This window comes from Fundulus heteroclitus, chromosome 9 (assembly GCF_011125445.2).
Source record: "Fundulus heteroclitus isolate FHET01 chromosome 9, MU-UCD_Fhet_4.1, whole genome shotgun sequence".
NCBI classification, from domain to species: Eukaryota; Metazoa; Chordata; class Actinopteri; order Cyprinodontiformes; family Fundulidae; genus Fundulus; species Fundulus heteroclitus.
The window spans coordinates 29575975-29598914 of record NC_046369.1 but is presented as its reverse complement, the minus strand read 5'-3'; the positions used below and the strand labels follow the sequence as shown (position 1 = coordinate 29598914).

The window sequence follows — 22940 nt, the reverse complement described above, 5'->3', positions numbered from 1 at the left end:
GCTAAACATCACAGTCTCCTCTGGTTAAAGCTCTGGTGTTTATTCTAGCAATGTTTTTTTGCTGTTAGAGGAGAAGGAGCAAGTCCATTTAAAACGTTAAAAACAAGGCACTCATCCAAAAATATCTGACGTTCAAAGTCTAAATCTTCATTTAGGAGAGCTCCAGCTTACCTGATGACTGGTCATGCTGTCGCCACATATATTGCTGCCATTTGATCTGCCAATAAACAAGTTGTGGCAGTGATTTTCTATGGGTTTTTTATGCAGCATATTTTATTTGTAAAAGGAATTAATTATTAGGTGGAGCTACGTGATGATTTGCTGAAACGAGTTAAGGCTGGAGAAAGTGACTGCTTCTTTTTTTTTTTTACTTGTATTTTCTTTGGAGATAGGGCTAAATTACTCTAATTGTTATTTTAATATAACCCATTTTTTCCCCTAATTTCTTTAAACCACTTATTCCATTTTTCCCAAGAACATCCACTCTTTTTTTTTTTTTATTACCCCAAAACATATTTTCCATCTTCTCTTGATATTATCCAGCTATTTGGCCCAGGTTAAAATATCCTACAACTTAAAACACGCATCATCCTCTTTGCCATTGTTTAGGAAGATTTGCCCGTGTTGTGAATGCTGCACTGAGCTTGAAATAAAAGAGTGCCCGTTTGGTACTGCATGTTCTCATCGTTTTCGGCGTTCAGGCCCCCGGCATCCCAGAGATGCTTCAGAGATCAGGGCCAGGCAGGTCAGCGGAGATGGACGGATGGCAAGTTTGTAGACGTGAAAGGGAGGAGAGGTTCAAATGGGAAGAGCGGGAAGCCGAGAGCTGCGAAGTCTGGGACCCGTTGGTACAAGACCTTATAGAAACAAACCCTTGCTTTGGCGTTAAAGTTAAATTTATCTGACGGGGGGAGGAAGTGGGCCCGAAAAGCCGATGGTTACAAACACAAGAGAGTATAATCGCACCGCATTGCAGAGACTGTGTGGAGTCTAAAGCACGGACTCACACATGTACTCTTCACACCTAAGACCCGGTCTCAGCTCAAGGGGACACTGCGTGCCGGGGTCAGCGTCGGATATCCAGTCACTGCCGCCCCCCCCCTCCTCCCCAAACCAGATGTAAGGAGACACCGGCTCCTCAGGAGGTGACCGTGTCCAACAAGGATCACATCTCTCCACCACGCTGGACCCACACGTCAAAGGGGTTAACAGCGAGGTTCTGCTGAGAGCGTTCGTGTAGTGAATGTCTTACCTGTGGCAGACGACTGTGGGTGCCAAGGTCAGAGGTCAAAAGGTCCCTACATTTCAGACAGGGATGCCATTTGTGGAGCACTACCTCCAAACTCTGGTTTGCATTCAAAGGACGACGGGCTTCTTCTGAAACGGCCGCTCTCATCTGCATTTGTGCACCGGTGAGACTTTATTTCACGACGCACCGCAATATTTTTGAACTATTAACTGAAATTCCTGAGACTTGACATGGAATGCAGCTTCAGCCACTTAAAAGACTCAAAATATAATTAATCCCAACTACTAAAAGGCATGAGATCAATGTTTCCAAAATGTAGAAATGCACAGAAACTTAAGAACGTAAAACTCTTTGCTGTATTTTTTTTTTTTTTACCATCAGTCCCCTCCCTCCCTTCCTCTTACCTCTCCTCTCCTCTCCTCCCTGTTTCCCTCCTTGTGTCCCTTCCAGACTGCATAAATATATGAGAGCAGCCGGGAGGTGCTCAGTGCTGCGAAGCTGCTCATTAGAGAGAGAGAGAGAGAGAGAGAGAGAGGACACCAGCAGGAAAACAAGACGCCTGAACGGAGGAAAGCCACAGTTAAAACCTCATTTTATTTAGGATAGAAGATCAATTTGTACAGGAACAGCCTGGACAGCGGGGACTAAAAAAAAAAGGGACTAAAGATTTTAGTTTAAGTGGTGCAGGGCTGTCTGAAAGATGTTCTTCCTGTTCTTGCTGTGCTTATGTGGTCTCCCGCTGCGAGGTGATGCCCAGGACCGAGCCGCTCTGTGGAAGGGGAACGACCGCAGTGGGCGATGCCACTACACCTTTACCGTGCCCAGTCCCATGGAGGCCACCTGCCCACAGGCCGGAGGTCCAGAGGTGGAGGGCCTTAAGACCAGACTCAGCGTGCTGGAGGCGCTGGTGGCCCAGCTCAGCGGGAAGGACGTTCAGCCACGGGGCGGTCACCAGGGGGCCGGCGCCGGACCCCAGCCCGAGCTCCAGGAGGCGCTCAGCCGAGCGGTGGGAGAGAGGAACCTGCTGCAAGGGGAGAAGGAGAGACTGGAGAGGGAGCTGGAGACGCTTAAGCTCAGGATGGAGGAGATGAGGAGGGAGACGGAGAGGCTGAGGAGCAGACCGTGTCTTGCTCAGAGCCCAGCGGTAGCCCCCAGCTCCACTCAGCAAGGCTGGGACAGAGCCAGACCTGCTGCTGGTAAGAGATGCACAAAAAATCACTTTAAATACCGATAATCAAAACTCAAAGGTAACATAAGTCATTTCTACTTTTGAAAATATTCTGATTTTTAAAATCCATTTATTTTCTTAGACTCAAGCTTAAATGACCAAACATATGATATTTGATGCTTGTATTTTGTTAGCCCTTTTAACCCCATTGATCCTAAGAACCCTAACATGTATGATGCAGATACTTTCCTCAGAAACCACTAAACAGAGGTACGATGGTGGGCAGGTGTCAGTTTTATTCACAGCTCAATGATGGCTGTGCAGCTTCCATGACGCAGTTTTTGTTGGAATTCGAGTGTTTTTTTTTGGGAAAGGTTAGAGAAAGTAAAACATAAAGAAAACCGTTATTAAAAATTGTTTTTTAAAGTCAAGCTGCCGAAACTTAACTTAAATATACCAAAGTATACCAAATGTCTTACCTTATTCAGACCTGAATTTTGTACAAAGGGATTTATTTTTATGGGAGTTTGACATTTATTACCGTTGTAAATTTCAACAGTTTGTCAGTGTAATGTAATTAGACAATAAAGTTTATTACTCCTGAGAATTATTTGTGGCATCAGGCTTTGAAGGGTTGTGAACTGAAGGGGGGTTGACCTTCACCTTTCAATGGCACGTACTTCTTTGTGAGTTTGCGTTTGCGCTGTAATGTTTTGGTCACTCCATTTTGCTGCAGAGACACCTGGCTCAGGTTTCTCTGCCCCCCCCCCCCTCCATCCCATCTTCCTGCCTTGCTTTTAGAAACGCTGGAAGGCAGCCATAGAGGATCGGATTTATATTTATGGGCAGACCTTGCTGCCTTCATGGCGGGTGTTTCCCCCTCAGCGTGGTGAGAAACCTGTGCAGGTAGCTCTGGAAGGACAAGACGCAGCGAAACCTTGGGTCAGAACCATGAGGAGGTCTTTGCTTCCTGAAGATGTGGCCCCAGTGCAATCATTTTCACCCACCGCCTCCCCTTTAGTCGCCATTCCTCTTTGACTTCCCAGTGAAGCGTCTCTATGTTTACCCACCTGGAATTCTGCATCGTTTGCTTTTAACGTCGAGATTTCCTGGACCAATAAATCTTTCCCTTCCTACAGAACCGTCTCTGCTCCCCCTGCTTCAGGGGTCTTGTATACCCCCGCATCCTCTCGGTCGTGGGCTTAACTCCTCATGTTTTCACCTGCAGACTGAAATACACACAGAGCCCCCCCCATCCCCCCCCATCCCAAGGGGTGACAGGCAGATGCCGAACAGATCAACCTCAGAGCGAGGCTTACAGGACCAGAGGAGGGAGAGGGAACATATAAATTGAGCCGTTTTGGCAAGTTTGTTAGTAAGAGGGAAACCCTTGACAGGAGGGTTTTTATTGCTCACAACTCCCACACTGTTTGTGACCTTTTTAAATGCTTAAAATATACGAGCTGATGTTCCGTTGTTATGTTTTGCTCCAGAGACAGGTGTTTAAAATAAAGATGACGCAGCGCAGGTGGTAACCCCCGACCGGCTGGGCGCTCCGCTCGGTGCCAGCAGTATCCGTCTTTCTTAAATGAGACCTGGCCTGTAGTCAGTCCAGTCTGACATATTTCAGTGATGATATGTAAAAACTGCTTTTCACCAAGTTTAGACGGAAATAGATTAACCTGGAAGGCCAGAGTTACCCCCAAATTACCTTTTTTTTTTAGATCTTAGTGGGTTACGGTGACTCCTGAAAGGGTTGCCAAGACATAAAACAGTCAAAATTAATGTCGTAACAGCGCCTTGACTCATCAGAAGAAATACTGAGATCTGATCTCCGGAGAAGAGAGACACGGCCCCTACGAAAGGAGGTTCAGCAGGAGAGTGGAGATGATCACAAAGTGTCACAAAGTCCCACATGAGGAAACTTCAGCACCACGTGGAGTCCAGAATGAACTTGTTGATGCAGTGCTTTCCAAAACTATTCACACCGCTTGAACTTTAAAAGAAATTAATGTCATTTTTCAAGTATTTAAGGTGTTATATGGTAATCCAACACAAATTAGCGAATAACTGTGAACTGGAAGGAAAAGAATAATTATTTTAGCAAACCCCAAAATAAATTCTGCAAAACCAAGTCATGAAGAAGTTTGAAACAAGCGTTGAACCGTTCAAGCCATCGTTTGAATGTGGAAAGTCCAAATAACCCAATGGCTGCACATCTAGACGGAGAGACCAGAAAAGGAGCGAGTTCATGAGGGAAGCACCCCAGAGCCTCATGGCAGCTCTGGAGGAGCTGCAGGGATGCACAGCCTGTTAGCCGTGTGCCACAATGTGTTTAGGGGACACAACAAACATGTTTCTTCAGTAGGGACAAGAAAGCCTGGTAGACATGATGGGAAGACGGGTGGAGTTAAAATACAGGGCAATCCTGGGAGAAAGCATCTTAGAGGCTACAAAAGATGTGAGACAGTTTCATTTTCCTGTAGGACAAGGAGCCCAAACAGAACTTCAACGAGAGGGTTTAGACCTGAGCATATTCAGGTGGAAGAACGGCCCAGTCGACCGCCCAGACTTGAAACCAATTGAGAATCTGTAGTAAAACATGAAAATTGTCGTTCACATTCATTCCTTGTCTGATCTGATTGAGCTTGATCTATTTTTTTAAAGTAGAAAGGACCTAGATATGAAATGCTGGCAGAGACTTAGAGATAAACTGCTAAAGCAAAAATATAAAAGGTAATCATTTTTTTCTGAAGGTCTTTATTTGCCTCATAAACTGGAATTAAAATAGATTGCTGGAGAGTTTGGACCAATTCATTTACAGAACATGCCAACAACTTTGAAAATTTACTTTTCTTTTATTGCAAAGCAAACAACAAATAGGACAAAATAACAGAAAACATCAGTGTACTTAACTGTTCATCCCAGCTAAAGTCAATACTTTGTAGAGCCACATGTTGCAGCGATTCCAGTTGTAAGTGGTTCTGGATCAGTTCACCTCTGGGATTTCTGTCCATTCCTTAAGGCCAAACTGCTTCAGCTCCATCATGTTGGATGGTTTTTACTTGAGAACAGCGATCCTCAAGTCTAACCCCACATTCTCAGTCGGATTGAGGTCTAGACTTTGACTAGGCCATACAACAGATTTAAATGTTTCCCCTAAACCTCTCTGGTGTTGCTTCAGCAGTCTGCTTTGGGTCATTTTCCTGCTGGAGGGTGAACCTCCGTCCCAGTCTCACATCACAGACAGGCTGACAGGGTTTGCTCAAGATTATCCCTGTATTTAGCACAATCATCTTTCCCTCCACTCGGACCAGTTTCCTTGTCCCAGCAGTTCAAAATCATCCCCACAGCATGATGCTGCCACCACCATGTTGGTGTTCTTGGGCTGATGGGATTTGCTGGGTTTGTGCCAGACAGTGATTTCCTTGGTAGTCGAATAGTTACATTTTAATCTCATCTGACCAGAGGTTTCTGTGCTGCCTCTCTGATTAATGTCCTCCTGGACCGGTCTGTGAGTTCTGGTGGGCTGTCCAGGACTCAGACCGAGCCAGGACTGACCACGGCTCTCGACAGACTTGTTGTGGTTCCGTACTTTCTATTTGAATATGATGGATCTGAGGAGGAAAATCAAATAATTGGATGTTTATTTTTCATAACCCTACCCTGACTTGTACTTCAACAACGTTGTCCCTGACTTGTCTGGGGACCTCCTTGGTCTTCATGGAGTCATGCCACTTGCTCAGTGGTGCTGCAGCCTCTGGAGCCTTTCAGAAAAGGCGTGTTTATACTGACAGGCCATGTCACACGTAGATAGCGTACAGGTGGGCTTCATTTCACTAGTTATGGGAATATTTTAAGGGCTTCATGGCAAATGCATATGCAAATTTTCAGTTTTTAATTCTTCTTTTCTCCCTATGTTTTTTTTTTCTCATTTCACTTCACCAATTTAGACTATTTTGTGCCGATCCATCAATTAAAACGAGATTTTTAAAAAATTACAGATTGGAATTTTCAGACTTTTGCAAAAAGCACCGAAGTTTTTCCTTCGCTTCACAATTACGGACAACTTTGTTTCGGTTCTGGCCTTTTGCCAGCCGCCCTTTCTGTTTATCAGACAACACCTGTTGGTCATCATCTGCTCCATTTACCAACCTACTGCTCCTGTTCATTAACATGGAAAACCCACATCAGCTTCCAGATGTAGACGTTTAATGCTCTCTGCTTCATTAGGGCTCCCTGCCTGCCTGACATCGCAGAACAACACAACAGGCATGTGTGACAGGCTTCACAGAAAAAATGGTCCCTCACGGACACATCAGCTCTGTTTAGACCACCGATAGTTTCCATACACAGCTGCTTACAGTTCCTCAGACCCGGTTTGACAAGGTTTATTTTCCATTGTAATAGTTTTGTGAAGCAAACACGGTGAAGAAAGACGAAGGAAATAGATCTCAGTGATGGAAGAAAAAATATAAAATAAAATCCAAAACGGATACTGAGCTTTTCAGGGGTATTCATACCCACTAAACAATATATTTTGTCCCATTACAACCACAACCAGTATTTCTGTGTATCTGCAATTCTATCATAGATGTCTCATAGATGGCCGTCTGACTTTTTGACTTGAAAATGAGTCCATTAGATGCTAACGACTAAGTGTAGCTTAAGCCTCTCAGGGAATGATTATTTATTTATTTAAATGGAAAGATCAAGTCTTGTCGTGTCTCTGTGTTATGTGTAATCGTGTGCATTCTGAGCCGGTGTCTGTACTCTTCAAAAAGTTAATTATGGTAACAGATAATGACAGTAATGATCCTTGATTCTATTTTATTTGGATTTTACGTGATAGAGCCACACACAATGGTTTATAACGAGGAAGAGAAATGGTAAACGGTCTTCAAATGTTTTTTTTTTTTTTCCCAACAAAAATTGTATTGAGCCCCCATTAGTCAGATACCCTGGAATAAAATCCAGCGCTGTGCAGAGAGGACAATGAGTCGTTTACAAATCTGGCCTTTAGATTACAAACGTTCCAGTTGGACCGCAGTAATCAAACGATGGGTTCTAGTTCACACCAGTAAAGAAGGGGTTCTGTTTGGCCTGCCGTTTGGAAGAAAGCTAACGCTGCACATCATCCTGGTGGTGAAACATGGCGGTGGCAGCATCATGCTGTGGGGATAGCTCTCTTCAGACAGAGAAGCTAGTCAGAGTTGGTGGAATGGAGCAAAATAAAAGCTGTGGGAGGCTCCAAAACACTTGAGACTCGGGTGGAGGTTCACCTTCCAGCAGGACGACGACTGCCACATGCACCCAGCCAGCCATGCAACCAGAATGAGATGTCCTACAACCTTTAGGTGTGCTCCTTGCCTTACATGCCTGAATAACATGGTTGAACCAGCTCACTGGCATGCAGTCGAGCTCTGCAGAGCAACACACCTGACTCATGCTGGAGTCAGGTGTGTCGAAGCAGGAAGCCGGCCCCCGGAGGGCTGGAGCTGGAGAACACCCAAACCGGAGCATAATAGTGTTTAGAGCTAGAGCCAGCCGAGAAGCTGAGTGTGTCATGTTCAGGTAATCTGCAGACTGCCTGACTCCAGACCAGCTGGGAGACCATTTAAAGCGGTTTGATCCCCACGCTCATGTTCCCCTGCTGTCATTAGCAGCATGCACACAGACATGCTGCAGCGGGTTGGCCACCACCTTAAAGCCTGCAACCACCATCCCTCAGCTGTGATGCGTGTTTTTTTGTGCGTTTAGGCTCCAACCAGATGTCCCACCTCATGACGAGGCCCAACAGGCAGGGCGACAGCAGCAACCTGAGAGGTGAGTCCCGTTTTTCTGCGGAGCTTTCGCTTCCCAAATCTCCTTTTCTGCTATCTATATCAGTCCTTTTGCACTTGCAGATTGTTTGTATGTAAATCCGTTGATCTTTTTGTGGGTTTTAGATTCAGCCTGGCAGTACGGAGCCCTGGGCTTTCAGGAACTGAAGGCTGAGGTGACCGAGGTGCCTGCGCCTGACACCAACGTCGACGACACAGGTCTATAGCCTGAAATTCATCAACACAACAAAATCACACACACACACCATTCAAAGTCGGCCAACCATATAGATATTCTGCACGGGATCACTAATCCGAATCCGGATTTTTTCCCCCTGTGAGAATGCCGTGCACAAAGAGGGCGGCAATGTTTCCATAAGGAGGCAGAAAAGAAGCTGAAATTTAAACACAAGCCAGTCCCATCCGCCTCCATCGGCGCGACCCAGCAAACATGACACTGACCCCTCCTGCTGACAGCCTCAAAGCAAATACTGCTATTAATACTGAGGCATTTGGGGTGAGAATACCGCCGTCATGCCGAACCGTTGGTATGAGGGGCCCTCCGAGGTTCACGTTAGCCTCATAAAAAGAAGAGGGAAAGCACCTTTAGCGAGGCTGACACTTAATATAGCCGTTAAGGCTCTTCCTCTGGGCGGCTTCCCCAGACCACACCGGGCCTCTGAAGCTCTCGCAGGATGTTTGATTCTGTAGGAGAATGTGAAAATGCGAGCGGGGGTCAGCGCCAAAAGTTGTTCTGTCTCGTTTGAGGTCACAGGAGGTGTATTTATAAGACAAGTCGCCATCTAATCTTGCATCTGGGGCTGCATCCGGAACCTGAGAGGAGGGCTGTATTTTAAGAGCAGATAAACATAAAGCCAAGCTGATCGTTTTCCCTGAAACCCTGGATGAGTTGCGTCACAGCCTCTCCCCCCTGAGGCTGGTGACTCAGGTAAAAACCCAACGATTCGAGGATGAAAACACACACGCTGGTTTAGAGACAACTCAGCTGCTTGTCTGATGGCGACTCATCGCCGAGGAGCCGGCTCTGGTCTGGATTTGGTTTGCTATTGGTAGTGTAGAGCCATGTTTCCAGCCAGTCTTGGCCTGCCAGATTTGGGCCATGGAATAAACTTCAGATCCTCCTTGACTGAACATCTCAAAGCTTTAACGTGACGACACAAACCACAACATCTTTGACCTGTATTTTGATTCCTGCTGACACCATCGCTCACCCTCTCATGTCTTGCCTGCAGGATGCGGGGAGCTGATTTCCGTGGGCGAGCCGATCACTCACAGGAAGGCCGACAACATTGCCGGCAAATACGGCGTCTGGATGCAGGACCCTGAGGCCGTCTCGCCCTATGGACCCGACATGGTGTGGCGCATCGATACGATCGGCACCGAGGTCAGGCAGCTGTACGGGTACGACGACATGGAGCAGCTCTCCAAAGGCTTCCCCTCCAAGGTGGGTGCTACGGCGCCTTGCACAAGGGTTCACGGCAGATTTGGTCACGACAGAACGACACACATTGATGCGTTTTGTGTGGATTTTAACGTGATAGATGAAGACCGAGCAGTGCATTGTCGTGAAGTGGGAAGGAAAGGATACATGGTTTTCACAAAGCATTAAGTAAAATCTGAAAAGTGGGACGAGACTCCCCCTTTACTCTGATACCACAAATTAAAATACAGTCCTACTGCCTTCAGAAGTGACCAAACTAATGAACGGAGTCCAACTATGAGTATTTTAATCAGGCTCTTATCTAGTTTAGCCTCAAATAGTGTTTTATTTTCATAGAACGGACAAAAATGTCAGTCTGCCAAGGTGGTATAGGAGAAATGCCCTGAAGCTGTAGCTGCTGGGAAAGTCGGTTCATGAATCCTTTCCCTTTTACTTCATAATTAGGTCCTGCTTTGTGCTGGTCTAGCATCAAACCCACATGGGGCTGTAGTGGGGGACAGGTAGCCTGGACCCTGACCAAAAGTCTCAGATCAGTGCCTTACTGTCCCGTGTTCTGCTGCACAGGTGCTGCTGCTGCCGGACCCCATGGAGAGCACTGGAGCCACCGTGTACCGAGGCTCCCTGTACTACCAGAGACGGCTGAGTCGCACTCTGATCCGCTACGATCTGGCGGCCGAGCACGTGGCAGCCCGCCGGGAGCTCCCCCACGCCGGCTTCCACGGCCAGTACCCCTACTCCTGGGGGGGCTACACAGACATCGACCTGTCCGTGGACGAGAAGGGGCTGTGGGCCGTCTACTCCACCAGCAAGGCTCAGGGAGCCATCGTGATCTCCAAGCTGGATCCGCACAGCCTGGAGGTGAAGAGGAGCTGGGAGACGAGCATCAGGAAGGCGTCCGTGGCCAACTCCTTCATGATCTGCGGCAAGCTTTACACCGTGGCCAGCTACGCCGCCCGCGACACCACCGTCAACCGCGTGTACGACACGGCAACGGGCCAAGGGAAGGCCGTGTCCATCCCCTTCAAGAACAAGTACGGCTACAACAGCATGATCGACTACAGCTTGGCCCAGAGGAAGCTGTTTGCCTGGGACAACTTCCACCTAGTGTCCTACGACCTGAGGCTGGGTCGTCAGCAGGCCAACTGAGACCAGGCTTTGCTCACCTGTTCCTGCTTTAAAGACTCACGGTTTTAGACCAGAATATGAGCGGCAGCAGCAGATTTATGGAAAACCAAAAGGCCCACAATGAGTTTCCCACCTGTCTGTTAAAGAAAATACATCAAAAATAAGTTTTAATAAGCACAAATGACTTAAAATGGAAGAAAATCTCTATACTGTTTCTTTTGTTACTCTGAAAGTGGTACTCAAAACTCTGTTTTAGAATAGTTTTTGCCATCGTTTACGGCATCCTGACTTACCATCCAGTGATTTTTATATAATCTATGGACGCGGGTGGGAGGAATTGTGGCCCTTTTGTCTTTCCGTAGAGGCCAACACCACCAGGTCACCTGTAGGGAAATCGCCACACTCCAAGAAACATTGGAGGAACGGTGACGCCTGCAGATCCGCTTTCCCTTTATTTTAGTTTTTTTAGCTGTGGCGTGGTCCACAGTTCATTTTTCCAGAGGAATTATTTTTGTACCGCCTTTAATCCATGTGTGTGTTACGTTGTTTTCCATGTTAAGCTATATATATTTGGGAGTTAAACCATGGGTCAGTTTAACCAGAAAGCATTTCGTTCAGTAGCCCATGACACAAACACCTGCAGTGATTAAACGCCACCGGCTTTGTGACTAAAATTGCTCCCATACACCAATGTATTGAATATTGTATTTGCACAATGTAGACAACAAGATCATCATGAAATAAATGATTAATGACACCTGTTTTCATTTAATTTTAGTGTATAGAATGACTGCAAGTGGCTTTACAGACAGATTCTACTACTTGATTTACCAATTTAATACAAGCAGATTTCAACAGGATGCCTGATGGTAACAAAAGTTAATACCATGTTCTAATTTTAAGTACTTTAAGGTAGAACTTGTGGCAAACAATCTTCAAACTGTTTTAACACTTTGCTGCTCTACAATATTAGCATGATTTCCTTAATAGAACACGTCTCTGAAAATAACTTCAGAAACACAGATTTAAAGAAAGTCTTTTTTTTTTATAGAGACAAATACAATTTACACCTTTTTCTTAAAGTGATGGATGAGCTTAAAACCTTGTCAATCTTTTTTCTCCGGACCGTAGTAAGATATAATTTACTCTTGATTTATGGTGAATATTCCTGCTGTGGTCAGGCTTTAAATATAGAGCCGACGAAGACGAGAGGATGGAAGGATTTTTTTGGGAAGAAAAAAAAAAAAAAGCACAAGGAATGAAGAAATGAAGGAAAGACTAGTGCGGAAAGACAGATGCAAGGAAGGAATGAGACAAGGGAAGGAAAGCTGAGGACAGAATGGAGGGGAGAAAGATACAAAAGAGAAAGGATGCAGAGGCAAGTAATGAAATAAAGCAAAGGCGAGAAAAAGAGGCGGGGGAAAAAAAAATAAAAAAAATCAGGACAGAGTAAAGGAAGGGAAAACTAAGGGTAACCATCACCTACTGACACCTTGTGGTCAAATGTGCTCCAAGGTCTGCAAACCTCACCATGTAGTTTAAAAAGGAGAGCAAAACAGAAGTTTCAACAGTATATTATTTTTATTAGTTTCTGTAACCAAACCAAGAGAATGTAAATAAGACCGTACATATCTTAATACAGTGATGAAACCCCTGTACAACAACAACAAAAAAAATAATAATTCCCCTCCCTCTCCTCCAAATGAAGGAGTCTTCTCCCCCCCCCCGGCGGGGGGCAGGTGAGAGGGGAGTCCCTCGCCATCTCAGGGTGCATACTACTGTACATTTCTGAAGGACCCTCGTCTCTGCGACCCCAAGATGAGAGCGTTGCTGCGGTGACGACAGCCAGCGGAAGTGAGGCGGAGAAAGAAAACCAGCACTGATTGCTCTCATCAGTAAAGACAAACAAAACAGTAAAGTGTCCCTTCTGCACAGCCGCTTCGGTGCCTGTGGCCTCCGGCTTCATCTTTTTTTCTTGTTCTTCGTCCCGTTTCTGTTCCTCCTCCTTATGAAGGTCAACATGCATGCTCAGAGGAAAAAAAAAAAAAAAAAAAAAAAACCTAAAATAAAAACGGTCAACTCTGCGTCTTTCCCTACTAGACAGCCCTGTCCTGCTAAAACACCAGCTAAGGGCCCTGAAAGCAGCCATCAGCAGCAGCTCTGGGTGCTCCTGTAAAGTTGTGTGTGTGTGTGTGTGTGTGTGTGTGTACAGGTGTTTGCGTGACAACACTGGGATGGGTGTGAAAGCAGAGCAAGGTTGTGTGACAACAGAGCAGCTGTGAATAAACGATCCCACGCCATCACACTAAATCCTGCGAGCACGCTCCCAACTGCTGCCGCGGCGTTGCCATGTCACTCCCCCCCCACCCAACAACGCGGCGTTTTAACCTTTGGCTAAAGAAAAAAAAAAACAAAAACAAAAATACAGGAGAGTCCAGCGGCAAACTTCTCCCCTTGCGCCTCGACGCGCGTTTCGTTCTCAGGCGAGGAGACGAGAGCACGAGGCGGGAGCGAAGGCTCGTAGGCAGACAAATCAGGAAATCAATCAGGACACTCGATCAAACGCTGCCAAGGTTCACATTTCCATCGTGGTAAAACAAAAACTTTTTGGGATGCGGGGGCAGCACGCGCCTCTTAACCGTTCAAGCACACGTTCTTCTGGATTAGTTACGACTGGTCAAACAAAAAGGTGTGCCTCAGTATGATATCTTCTCTTAGGAAAGCAAATTGGATTGATTTATTTGTAAACAGAAACATGTTTCTCCTATAATACGTCTCAGGCTAATGGGGGGGGGGGGATGACTAAAATTAGCTATAAAAACGGCTAACAGCAGCGATTCTCAGATTTCTCTCCCACTCTGTCGATCAGATGGTGGATTTCTATGGAGCGACTTGAGCAGCAAAGTTTATCAGCATCTACGTACGATGAAAGTCGCCCCCCCCCCCTGCAGCGAGGCGAGGCGAGGAGAAAGGAGGAAGAGGATTACACTTTATATGACAGTGCCCTCTGTTCGTAGCGCCACCACCTGGACCTCCGGCCCCACACCGTCCTCCGGGGTGATATGAGGCTGTGATTGTGAACACGGGGGTAGAGTCCGTCTTCCCTCTCAGCGGGGCGGGGAGCCTTTACTTGCCCTCTTCTGGTTTGATGGCCTGCGGTTTAATGGGGCCAGTCCGAACGGGCTTGGCCGTGGAGACGGGGGGTTTGTCGCCGTCTGGGCGCTCCACAGCTGCCTGGTGGTTGGAGGCCGAAGGGTCGAGCGGAGCTTTCCCTCCTTGGTCGAGCCGGGGGGGCTTGCTGACTTGAGGGGCCTTCAGCTGCTGCTGCTGCTGCTCTGAGAAGAACTTATGAGTGGACTGAAGGACCTCGGCGCGCTGCTTGGCCTTTAAGGGAGAGGAGAACCAATGGTGACTGAGGAACCAGCGCCGGAGGAACCAGCTGAAGCCGCGCCGACACCTACCTTCAGGTCCTGCTCCGCCTTCAGGGCCGCCTGTGTGCCCCTGGGGGGGAGGGACGAACCCGCAGGCCCTCGGGGGGGATGCTGACTGTGCTGCGGGTGCTGAGGTCGGGGGTGGGGCATCAGGCCGCCGCCCACGTTGGGGGAAATGGGAGGACCCATGGAAGAACGATGGACGCCTCCTCCGAAGGAGTTGGCGTGAGGAGGGCGAACCAGAGGAGAGACGATGCTGGGCTGAGACAGAATCTGAAGAGGAGCGAAGGAAGGAGAATAAGTCACACAGATAACAATCAGCAGTTATGGCTCAGTCATCAGGGTGAAGGTTCAACACCGCAGACATCTTCTCTGACTGGCTGGAGCGTCGAGCAAGGCACTACTGCTGCACTGCCAGTCAGCTGGCTGAACAAAGGCAACCAGACGCTTCCCTCGTTTACAATAAATGCAGCTTTGGCTGTTTTTGGCTATGAAGTGGAGCAGATAGCAGAACTCTGCCTGCCTGATGTCAGCTTGTTAAACTATGAAGAGCCGAGCAGCAAACGGGGGATAATTATTCTGCACAATACGCAATCAATTTAGAACCAAATTTAGCAGGTGTTTGTGATTCTTTGTTATATCTTTATATAACATTTAGTCAGCTGGATGGTTTCTAATCTAGTTTTAAATGGCCAGGATGATTATAGGCTCTCTGAAAATGGTGTGCAAACTGCAAAGATGGAAACATATTGCAGTCAGGAAAATGTAGGATGATTATAACCTATAAGATTCACCAACAGAATCACAATTACACCGTCTTGACATTGGTTAGCTCCACCGTTGCCACCAGCCGTCATCCGTTCCTCCTGCGCCTCGTCAAATCGTCACAGGGTCCATATTTAACCCATTTCCACCTGAGGTCGTCGCACCGTGAGCATCTCCCTGCGCCCCATGGCCATTATGAAGGTAGCGTGGTTTGGTGCGTTACCTGTGGGTTGAACTGGCTGGGGAAGTGCTGCGTCATTCTCAGGGCTGCAGAGCTGGGCTGGAACTGCTTCTGGTACAGCATGCTGTTCATCTTACTGGACTGGCTGCTGGGAGAGGTGGAGCTGGCCCTGCAGCGTCACCACAGAGAAGCGTTACAGCGGGAAGACGGTGTTCATCTTGCATCACCAGATAAAATACTGTAGCTAAGTCCATTAGGGCCATCTGTGGTGAAACTACAGCAGTCTGAGGGGCTTTGGTGGAGGACTAAAAGCTAAATCAGTGGGAGAAATAAAGAAGGCTACCTGTAAGGGCTGGAGGTGGGCGTGGTGCTCCTGCCGCCGACCGGAGGAGTCCCCGGCTTCACGTCCATGGCGCTGCCGAACAGCTTCAGATCCATGTCCATCTGTAACGAGGGAGGAAAAAAAAAAAAAAAAAGACCAGATGAAGATGCTGCAACACTCCAAACCTGGACGACGAGCACAGATGAAGGACAGCACCTTGCTGGTTGGAGGCTGCATCATGCTGTGGTTGGGACCCATGATGCCTCGGTAGGGCTGAGAGACCGGGGGCTGCCGGTTCATGTTGGGAGGCTGGCCCTGGGGGGGAGTAGGAGGCAGAGCCAGCAGGGGCTGACCTCCCCCCGAACCGTAGTTGGGCAGAGAGAGCTGGGAGCCGGGCAGAGGGACGGTTACCTAGAGATTAAAGGAGGACATGAGCGAGCTGGCAGGAAACCCAAAAAGGTGCCATGTCAGCATGAGCCTTGGTTACCTGCTGCAGGGCGGAGCTGGGAGACTGAGTGCTGCTGTAGTAGCTGCTCTGGCCGTGCTGCTGCACCTGGCCCGAGTACAGGTTCGAATGCTGACTCATCCCCTGTCGCGCCTGAGCAGAGAGCAACGCCACATGCTTTACGCGCATGAACGTGACAAACGAGACACAGCTGTGAGTGTGAAGGGCAACAGGTGACAGCAATGTGGGCGTGGTTACCTGCAGCAGGTGCGTGTCGATGAGCTGCGAGCCTCCCAGCCCCGAGGCCTGGTTGAGCTGCGGCTCGAACAGGATGGGAATGTGCTGGGTGGAGGAGGGCTGCTGGTAGGCCAGGCTGGACTGAGGCTTGCCCAGGTCGGGGCCTTGCACCCCGGGGTAGCTGTGCAGCGACGGGCCCGACAGCATCATAGACGGCTGAGACAAGCTGCCCTGCATGAACGCCTGCTGCGACCTGCGGGAGGAGAGGCCGGCGAGGTCAGGAGGCGGAAACCACGGGCCGTCGCTACAGGTTACAGCAGGGGTGTCAAACATACGGCCCGCCGAACAATTTAGTCCGGCCCTGTGGCTAAATGCATTATCATTGTCCTGTCTGGCAATGTGGCAATAAGATGCCACAAAGAGCTCATCAGATTTGACTTTCACAAGTGGACAAGATAAAAGGAAGAGAATGATAAAACAATTATTGGAAAAAAAACATGTACTTTGTTTAATTGAAAATATGCAGTTCCTATATTGTCCACGAGGGGCGCTGTGTTTTAATTAACAGATTAAGCTTCAGGTGTGGAAAAATTCAAATCATTTCTTAATTTTTATCTGTTTGATGTATTTTGTCATGTAGGACAGTGTTTTTAAGTTCCAAAAAATGTGAATAAATGTTTTTCAACATTGTATAATCACTGTGATCAGTTCTTATGCATAATGCACAAGTAAATGTTTAACTGAGTAAAAGTATTGTTGAAATTGCACATACTTTTCTTAAAAACGCTGAGGTTATTCATAATATATTGTGTAAAAGTGAAATTAACTTAATATAAAATTAAACAAGTCCACATTTATTAGTTTTATTTAATCTTGCAATGAGTTAACTCGTGTGGCCCTCTTGAGATCACATTAAGCTGAATGCGGTCCCTAAACCAAAATGAGTTTGACACCCCTGGGTTACAGGCTGCGCTCGTCTTACCTGTAAGAGCTGAACAGGTCCTGGGGCTGGGAAACCGGTGGACCGGTACCGAGCCCTAGCTGAGCCTGGTGGGTGTGTTGGTGCTGAGGCTGGCCTTGCAGCGGAGCGTAGATGGGAATGGGAATCTGCTGCACCGCCGTTGGCTACGTGGCACAGAAACGAGGATGGTTTGCACCTCCGAGGGGAAATGTTAAGCATGTGGTCACGTTTCCTCACCGACAAAACCTTACCTGGGAGAGGCCGGGCTGGAAGCCTTGCTGCTGCGCCAGCGACGGGGCAGCCAGACGAGGGTGGGGGGCGCTGAAGAGGTGGCTGGTGTCCACGTAGAAGGCTGGAATCTGACCTGCAGAGCCTGATCAAGCACAGAAAGCGCTTAATATCAAACAAAGGGAAGCGGCCCGGCGGCACCGGCTCATCTCGTCTCACCTGCTGCAGCCTGGGAGACGTACACCTGCGGGGTCTGCTGCTGCTGAGGCAGGAGGGGCGGCACACAGCCCAGCTGAGAGAAGCTGCTGCTGCTGCTGGTGGAGGAGGACAGGCTTCCACCTTGGAGCTGCTGCGGTTTCACCTTGCAGATGTTGGGCGGGTCGGAGGCGGAGGTGCTCTTGGTGCTGAGGGACGACGTGGTGTAGGTACCAGAACCTGCCGGGTGGAAGGGAAGGTTTGATACGAGGGGCGACGGAGAAGGAGCCGGAGACACTTCCCTGCAGGAAGTACGGCGCCTTGCAAAGGTTTTCATACTCCAGCCTTTAGACATTTTTTCCCCCCACGCTACAAACTTTGATGCACGTTATGGGGAGATTATGTGTACACAAACATGAAGTGGTCAATAACCAGGAAGTGGAAGAAAATAGTGCATGGTTTTAAAAATGCTACCAGAATAATATGGTAACATTCCCACCAGCGCATGGCTATGCTGCATCTCCAGAACAACCTTTAAAACACCAACAGGATAAAAAGTTTAACCCAGTCTTTTACAAAACAGCTCAAACTCAGTCGGATTAGAGAAAAAAAAAATTTCTGTTTAGGCTTATTTTCAGATATGGGCAAACATTAGATGGATTTAGGTGTGGACTTTGACTGGGCCATTCTAACACAGGATGCAAACCTACCCAGTTAGGGCTGGGCGATATGGCTTAAAAATAAAATCTCTAATTTAATTTGACCAAATTACACTAAATGATTTTTTTTTTAATTGCTTTATGTCAAGCATTTAATCTGGGAGTTGACCTGAATTCAAAGTGCAACTAAACACAAGCTATGAAACAAGATGGCCGCCCTGCCGTTGTAAACAATAAAATGTTTGCTGCTAGTGGTTTTACACTATGGGCGAAGAGCAAGCTTCAATTCACCTGTGTAACTTTAAACTAACTTAAAAAAGTAAAAGAATTAAATGGCCTCTTATTATGGTAAAAAAAAAAATCATTTTTAACAATATTCTGACAATATATTTTCCTCAACATATATTCAGCATTTTACGCTGTTCTCTTCATGGAAGCCCAATGGAGTGTATTGGCAAAACAAATCCAGATTTTCCAAAAATTTAATTTTAATACATTGTAAATCGTTTGGTTATCTAACATAACCCCAGTTCTTAGAATAATATGAGCGAGGTGTCTCGCTATGGGATGCAGCCTCCTGCAGCCCTGATAGAAGCATTTATCTCAATCTGCCAATCCTGATTGGCCGGTGAAAGTGCTCGTCTTACGCCACGCCCAGTAGCCCCGACTACTAAAGCGTGCGCAGATCACGTCACTTCAATTCAACAAGCAAACCTCTTCTCACCGCCCGGCAAGAAGGGTTGTCTGGCGAGACACCTCGCTCATATTATTCTAAGAACTGGGGTTATGTTAGATAACCAAACGTTCTTTTTCATAATATTCACTCGGTGTCTCGCTATGGGATATGGTAGCTCCCGTATTGCCAGACAGCTTATCGAACAAGAACCGGCCGTATGGGGAAGGTCCATAAGTTCCGTTATGACTTCAGGACCGCACTGGCCACGCACGGTCCAGACACGTCAAGCATGTAGAACCGCACAAAAGTCAGAGGCGAGGACCAACTCGCTGCCGAACAAATGTCCTGAACGGACACTGCCCTAAATAAAGCCCAGGACGCGGCCATCCCGCGGGTAGAGTGTGCACGTAAACCCGCCGGGGGCTGCAGACCCCTGCTTCCATACGCCAAAGCTATAGCCTCTACCACCCAGTGGGCGAGGCGCTGCTTTGTGATCGGCTGTCCCTTACGGGGTTCTGCCCAGGAGACAAAGAGATGATCACTCCTCCTGATGTTCTGTGTCCTGTCCATATAAGAGCGTACAGCTCGAACAGGGCGCAACATGTGCGCTCGCTGTTCACCAGGGGAAGCGGAGAACGCCGCCAGCTCGATCGGTGAACAAGAACCAACTACTTTAGGAACAAAAGCTGGGTTGGGTTTCAGAACCATACGCGTGTACCCCGGGTCGAACCGAGTACATGCGGGGTTCACAGAGAGCGCATGAATGTCGCTGACTCGTTTCGCAGAGGCCAGAGCCAGTAACTGCACCGTCTTAAGAGACAGATGTTTAAGACTGGTCCCCAACAATGGCTCAAAAGGGGGCCCTTTGAGCCCTTCCAGAACCACCATCAAATCCCACGGGGGCAGCAAAGGTTTGGAGACAGGGAGAAGCCTGCGCGCGCCCTTCATAAACCGGCACACCAAAGGGTGTTGGCTCGCCGTTTTGTCCCCAAATCCTATATGGCACGCCGCTATAGCAGCCAGATAGACCTTAACCGTGGAAAAGGCTTTTCCTTTATCAATCAGTTCCTGTAAAAACGACAGAATCGCTGGTACAGAACACTGAAAAGGAACGTAGTCCCGTTCAAGACACCACCGCTCAAACAGTCCCCACTTGGAGCCATATAGAGTCCTGGTGGAGGGAGCCCTGGCATTTTGTATAGTATTAACTACACTCTGAGGGAGCCCAGCAGTGGTCAAATTGAGCCACTCACGGGCCAGGCCCACAGCTGCAGTCGCTCCGGGTGCGGGTGGAACACTGTCCCCGCCCCCTGCGAGAGCAAGTCCCTGCGCAGCGGCAGCTGCCAAGGCTGGGCGCACAGCATCTGGAATATCTCCGCCAGCCAGTGTTGTGCTGGCCAGTGTGGAGCTATCAGGATCAGCTTGTGATTGGATGCCCTCACTCTGGCGAGAGTAGGGGGTATCAGGGCCAGCGGGGGGAACGCGTAGAGCAGCTTGTGCGGCCAAGCGTGCGCTAGTGCGTCTACGCCCAGGGGAGCATTCAGGGTCCTCAGAGAGAAGAACAGCTCGCATCGAGCGTTTTCCCTGGACGCGAACAGATCTATCTGGGCGCGGCCATAGCGCGCCCATATCTGCTCCACGACTTGCGGGTGCAGCGTCCATTCTCCGTACATTGGCGCGCCCCTGGACAGCAGGTCCGCACCTGTGTTTAAATCTCCCGGGACGTGCGTCGCCCTCAGGGAGAGAAAGTGGGCACTGCTCCAGAGGATCAGTTCGCGTGCCCGATCGTGCAACATACGAGAGCGCAAGCCTCCCTGGCGGTTGATATACGCCACTGTTGTCGTGTTGTCTGTCCTCACCAGGACATGGTAACCTGAGAGGAATGGGAGGAAGTGTCTCAGGGAAAGAAACACAGCTGAAAGTTCGAGGAAGTTTATGTGCAGGCGCTGGAGAGCTTGGCTCCAGCGACCCCTCACAGACCTGCCCTCGTGAATGCCGCCCCAGCCGTATAGGCTGGCATCCGTGGTCACAACCTTCCTGGACGAGACGGTGCCCATGGGCACCCCTTGGGTCAGGAAGGACGGGGCTCGCCAACAGCGCAGAGCTGTTACACAGTCCGCTGTGACCGTTATCCGCCGTGCGCCATGACGCACGGGGTCCATTCGGAGCGAAGCGACCCAGCGCTGAAAGTCCCGCATGTGAAGACGGCCGAGGCGAATCACGAGGATGGCTGAGGCCATCAGACCCAGCAACCGAAGGCACAGTCTGAACTGGACGGATCTGTGCCGACGGAAGTGTGCAAGGCAAGCTCTGAAAGTCGTCACCCTCTCCTCTGATAGGCGAGCTGTGAACGGCACAGAGCGCAGGGATAACCCCAGAAAGCATATCTCCTGCGTCGGAGATAGGTGGCTCTTTTCCATATTTATCACAAAACCCAAATCCATCAGGTGTGCTGTGACAATATGTGTGTGAACCCTGGCTTCCTGTTCTGACTGCGCTAACAGGAGCCAGTCGTCCAAATACGTGGCCAGACGTATCCCACGGCGTCTGAGCGGGGCTACCGCGGCCTCTGTGCACCGTATGAAAACCCTCGGGCTGAGAGACAGGCCGAATGGTAGAACACGGTATTCGTAACACACCCCTTGAAAGGCAAATCGGAGATATTGTCTGTGAGGGGGGTAAATGGGAATGTGGAAATACGCATCTTTCAGATCCACGGACGAAAACCAGTCGTTCGGTCTTACTAGACGCAGCAGTGCTGCATGTGTCAGCATCCTGAACTTGTATTTCCGCAGGAATTTGTTCAGGGCTCTCAGGTCCAGAATAGGGCGGATTCCCCTCCCCCCCCGTTTGGGGACGAGGAAGTATCTGGAGTAAAACCCTGACAGACTCTGTTCGGGAGATACGACAGAAACCGCTCGTTTGTCTATCAGAGAGAGGATCTCCTCCTGTAAGACTCGAGCTGATTCTCCCTGTGCATGTGAGTGTACTACGCCGGAGAAACGGGGAGGGACAGTGGCGAATTGAAGCCTGTATCCCCGGGAAATTGTGCGTAATACCCACGGTGGGGCCGCTGCTGCTTTCCAGCTTTCCCATTTGAGAGAAAGAGCAGGAGCATACTGCGGCTTTTGCTCCGCGCCCCCCTGTGGTAGAAATGATCCTCGGGTACCACCGCAGGTGTGACGGGGCGCTCTGCTCTGCTCCGCGGGGACGGCGACGCCCATCCCGGTAGCAGGGCTGCAGGGGGCTGAATGGCCACCCTGCTTATGGAGAGAGCATTGTTTGTTTTGGCTTTTTTTATTATCTGCACCCTCGGCTCGTGGCCTGGATGTGACAGATTTATTGTTTTTATTTTCACACCGTTCAACCTTCGAACGTGTGTGTATGTGTGTGCTTGTGGACATTCTGCTCGGGGCGCAACAGCGCAACTCTCCGAGGCGATGTCCCTCTCCTCGCGGACCGGCTCTGGAACGGGCAGCGGTGGCACGGGGCGCGCACGAACAAGCCAAAACGGTGGGCCTGCGCAACGGGGAACTGCAGGCTGCACCAACTGAGGAACGGGCGGCTGTCAGGCCGCTCTCTTTTTCTTCATCGCCCGGGGGACCGAGGTCGCGGCGGCGGTGGGCAGCGGCGGCGCAGCGGTCGGGGAGGCGGATTTCCCATGCCAGCCGGCTCCGCGCTCCTTCCTCATCGGGAGGGGCTGGCCAGGTGGTGGTGGCCGTCTCGGTATTTTAAAACGCGGCGGCTGGGAGGCAGCTTGCCCAACGGTTTTGCGCTGCACCGGAGGTGAAGGCGCTGGGGCTTTCCGAGGGAGACAAAGCTTGAGGGCCTCGTTGTCCTTTTTTGCCTCGCATCTCTGCTGCATTGTGGCCAATGCGGAGCCGAAGATGCCTTCAGGGACGATTGGCATATCCAGGATGTCATCCCGCTCCCTGTCGGTCAGGTTAGCGAGACTGAGCCATCTCGCTCGCTCCTGGACGACGAGGGTTGCCATCACTTTTCCCGTGGCCTGGA

The 22940-nt window shown here is 49.2% G+C and overlaps 2 protein-coding genes across 5 annotated transcripts in view; one reads left to right on the top strand and one right to left on the bottom strand.

The window, feature by feature from the left end:
• Positions 1-1244: 1244 nt before the first annotated feature.
• On the top strand, positions 1245-11583 carry myoc (myocilin). Its single transcript, XM_012866456.3, has 6 exons — positions 1245-1412; positions 1700-2445; positions 8178-8243; positions 8366-8458; positions 9493-9704; positions 10266-11583. The coding sequence occupies exons 2-6, from the start codon at positions 1950-1952 to the stop codon at positions 10845-10847; spliced, it is 1449 nt and encodes a 482-aa protein (XP_012721910.2). The 5' UTR covers positions 1245-1412; positions 1700-1949; the 3' UTR covers positions 10848-11583.
• Positions 11584-12388: 805 nt separating this feature from the next.
• Positions 12389-22940, bottom strand: part of prrc2c (proline-rich coiled-coil 2C) — a 33337-nt gene continuing 22785 nt past the window's right edge. For 2 of the 4 annotated variants that reach the window (XM_036141420.1, XM_036141419.1), the window contains exons 25-34: positions 17616-17831; positions 17420-17541; positions 17190-17332; positions 16229-16460; positions 16013-16147; positions 15742-15936; positions 15547-15647; positions 15246-15372; positions 14288-14530; positions 12389-14210 (exon numbers count right to left, since the gene is read on the bottom strand). In XM_036141420.1, coding sequence (XP_035997313.1) covers positions 13953-14210; positions 14288-14530; positions 15246-15372; positions 15547-15647; positions 15742-15936; positions 16013-16147; positions 16229-16460; positions 17190-17332; positions 17420-17541; positions 17616-17831 — 1772 coding nt within the window. In that variant the 3' untranslated portion in view covers positions 12389-13952. The remainder of the gene's footprint in view (positions 14211-14287; positions 14531-15245; positions 15373-15546; positions 15648-15741; positions 15937-16012; positions 16148-16228; positions 16461-17189; positions 17333-17419; positions 17542-17615; positions 17832-22940) is intronic. The other 2 variants (XM_036141421.1, XM_036141422.1) reach the window with 1 other exon arrangement.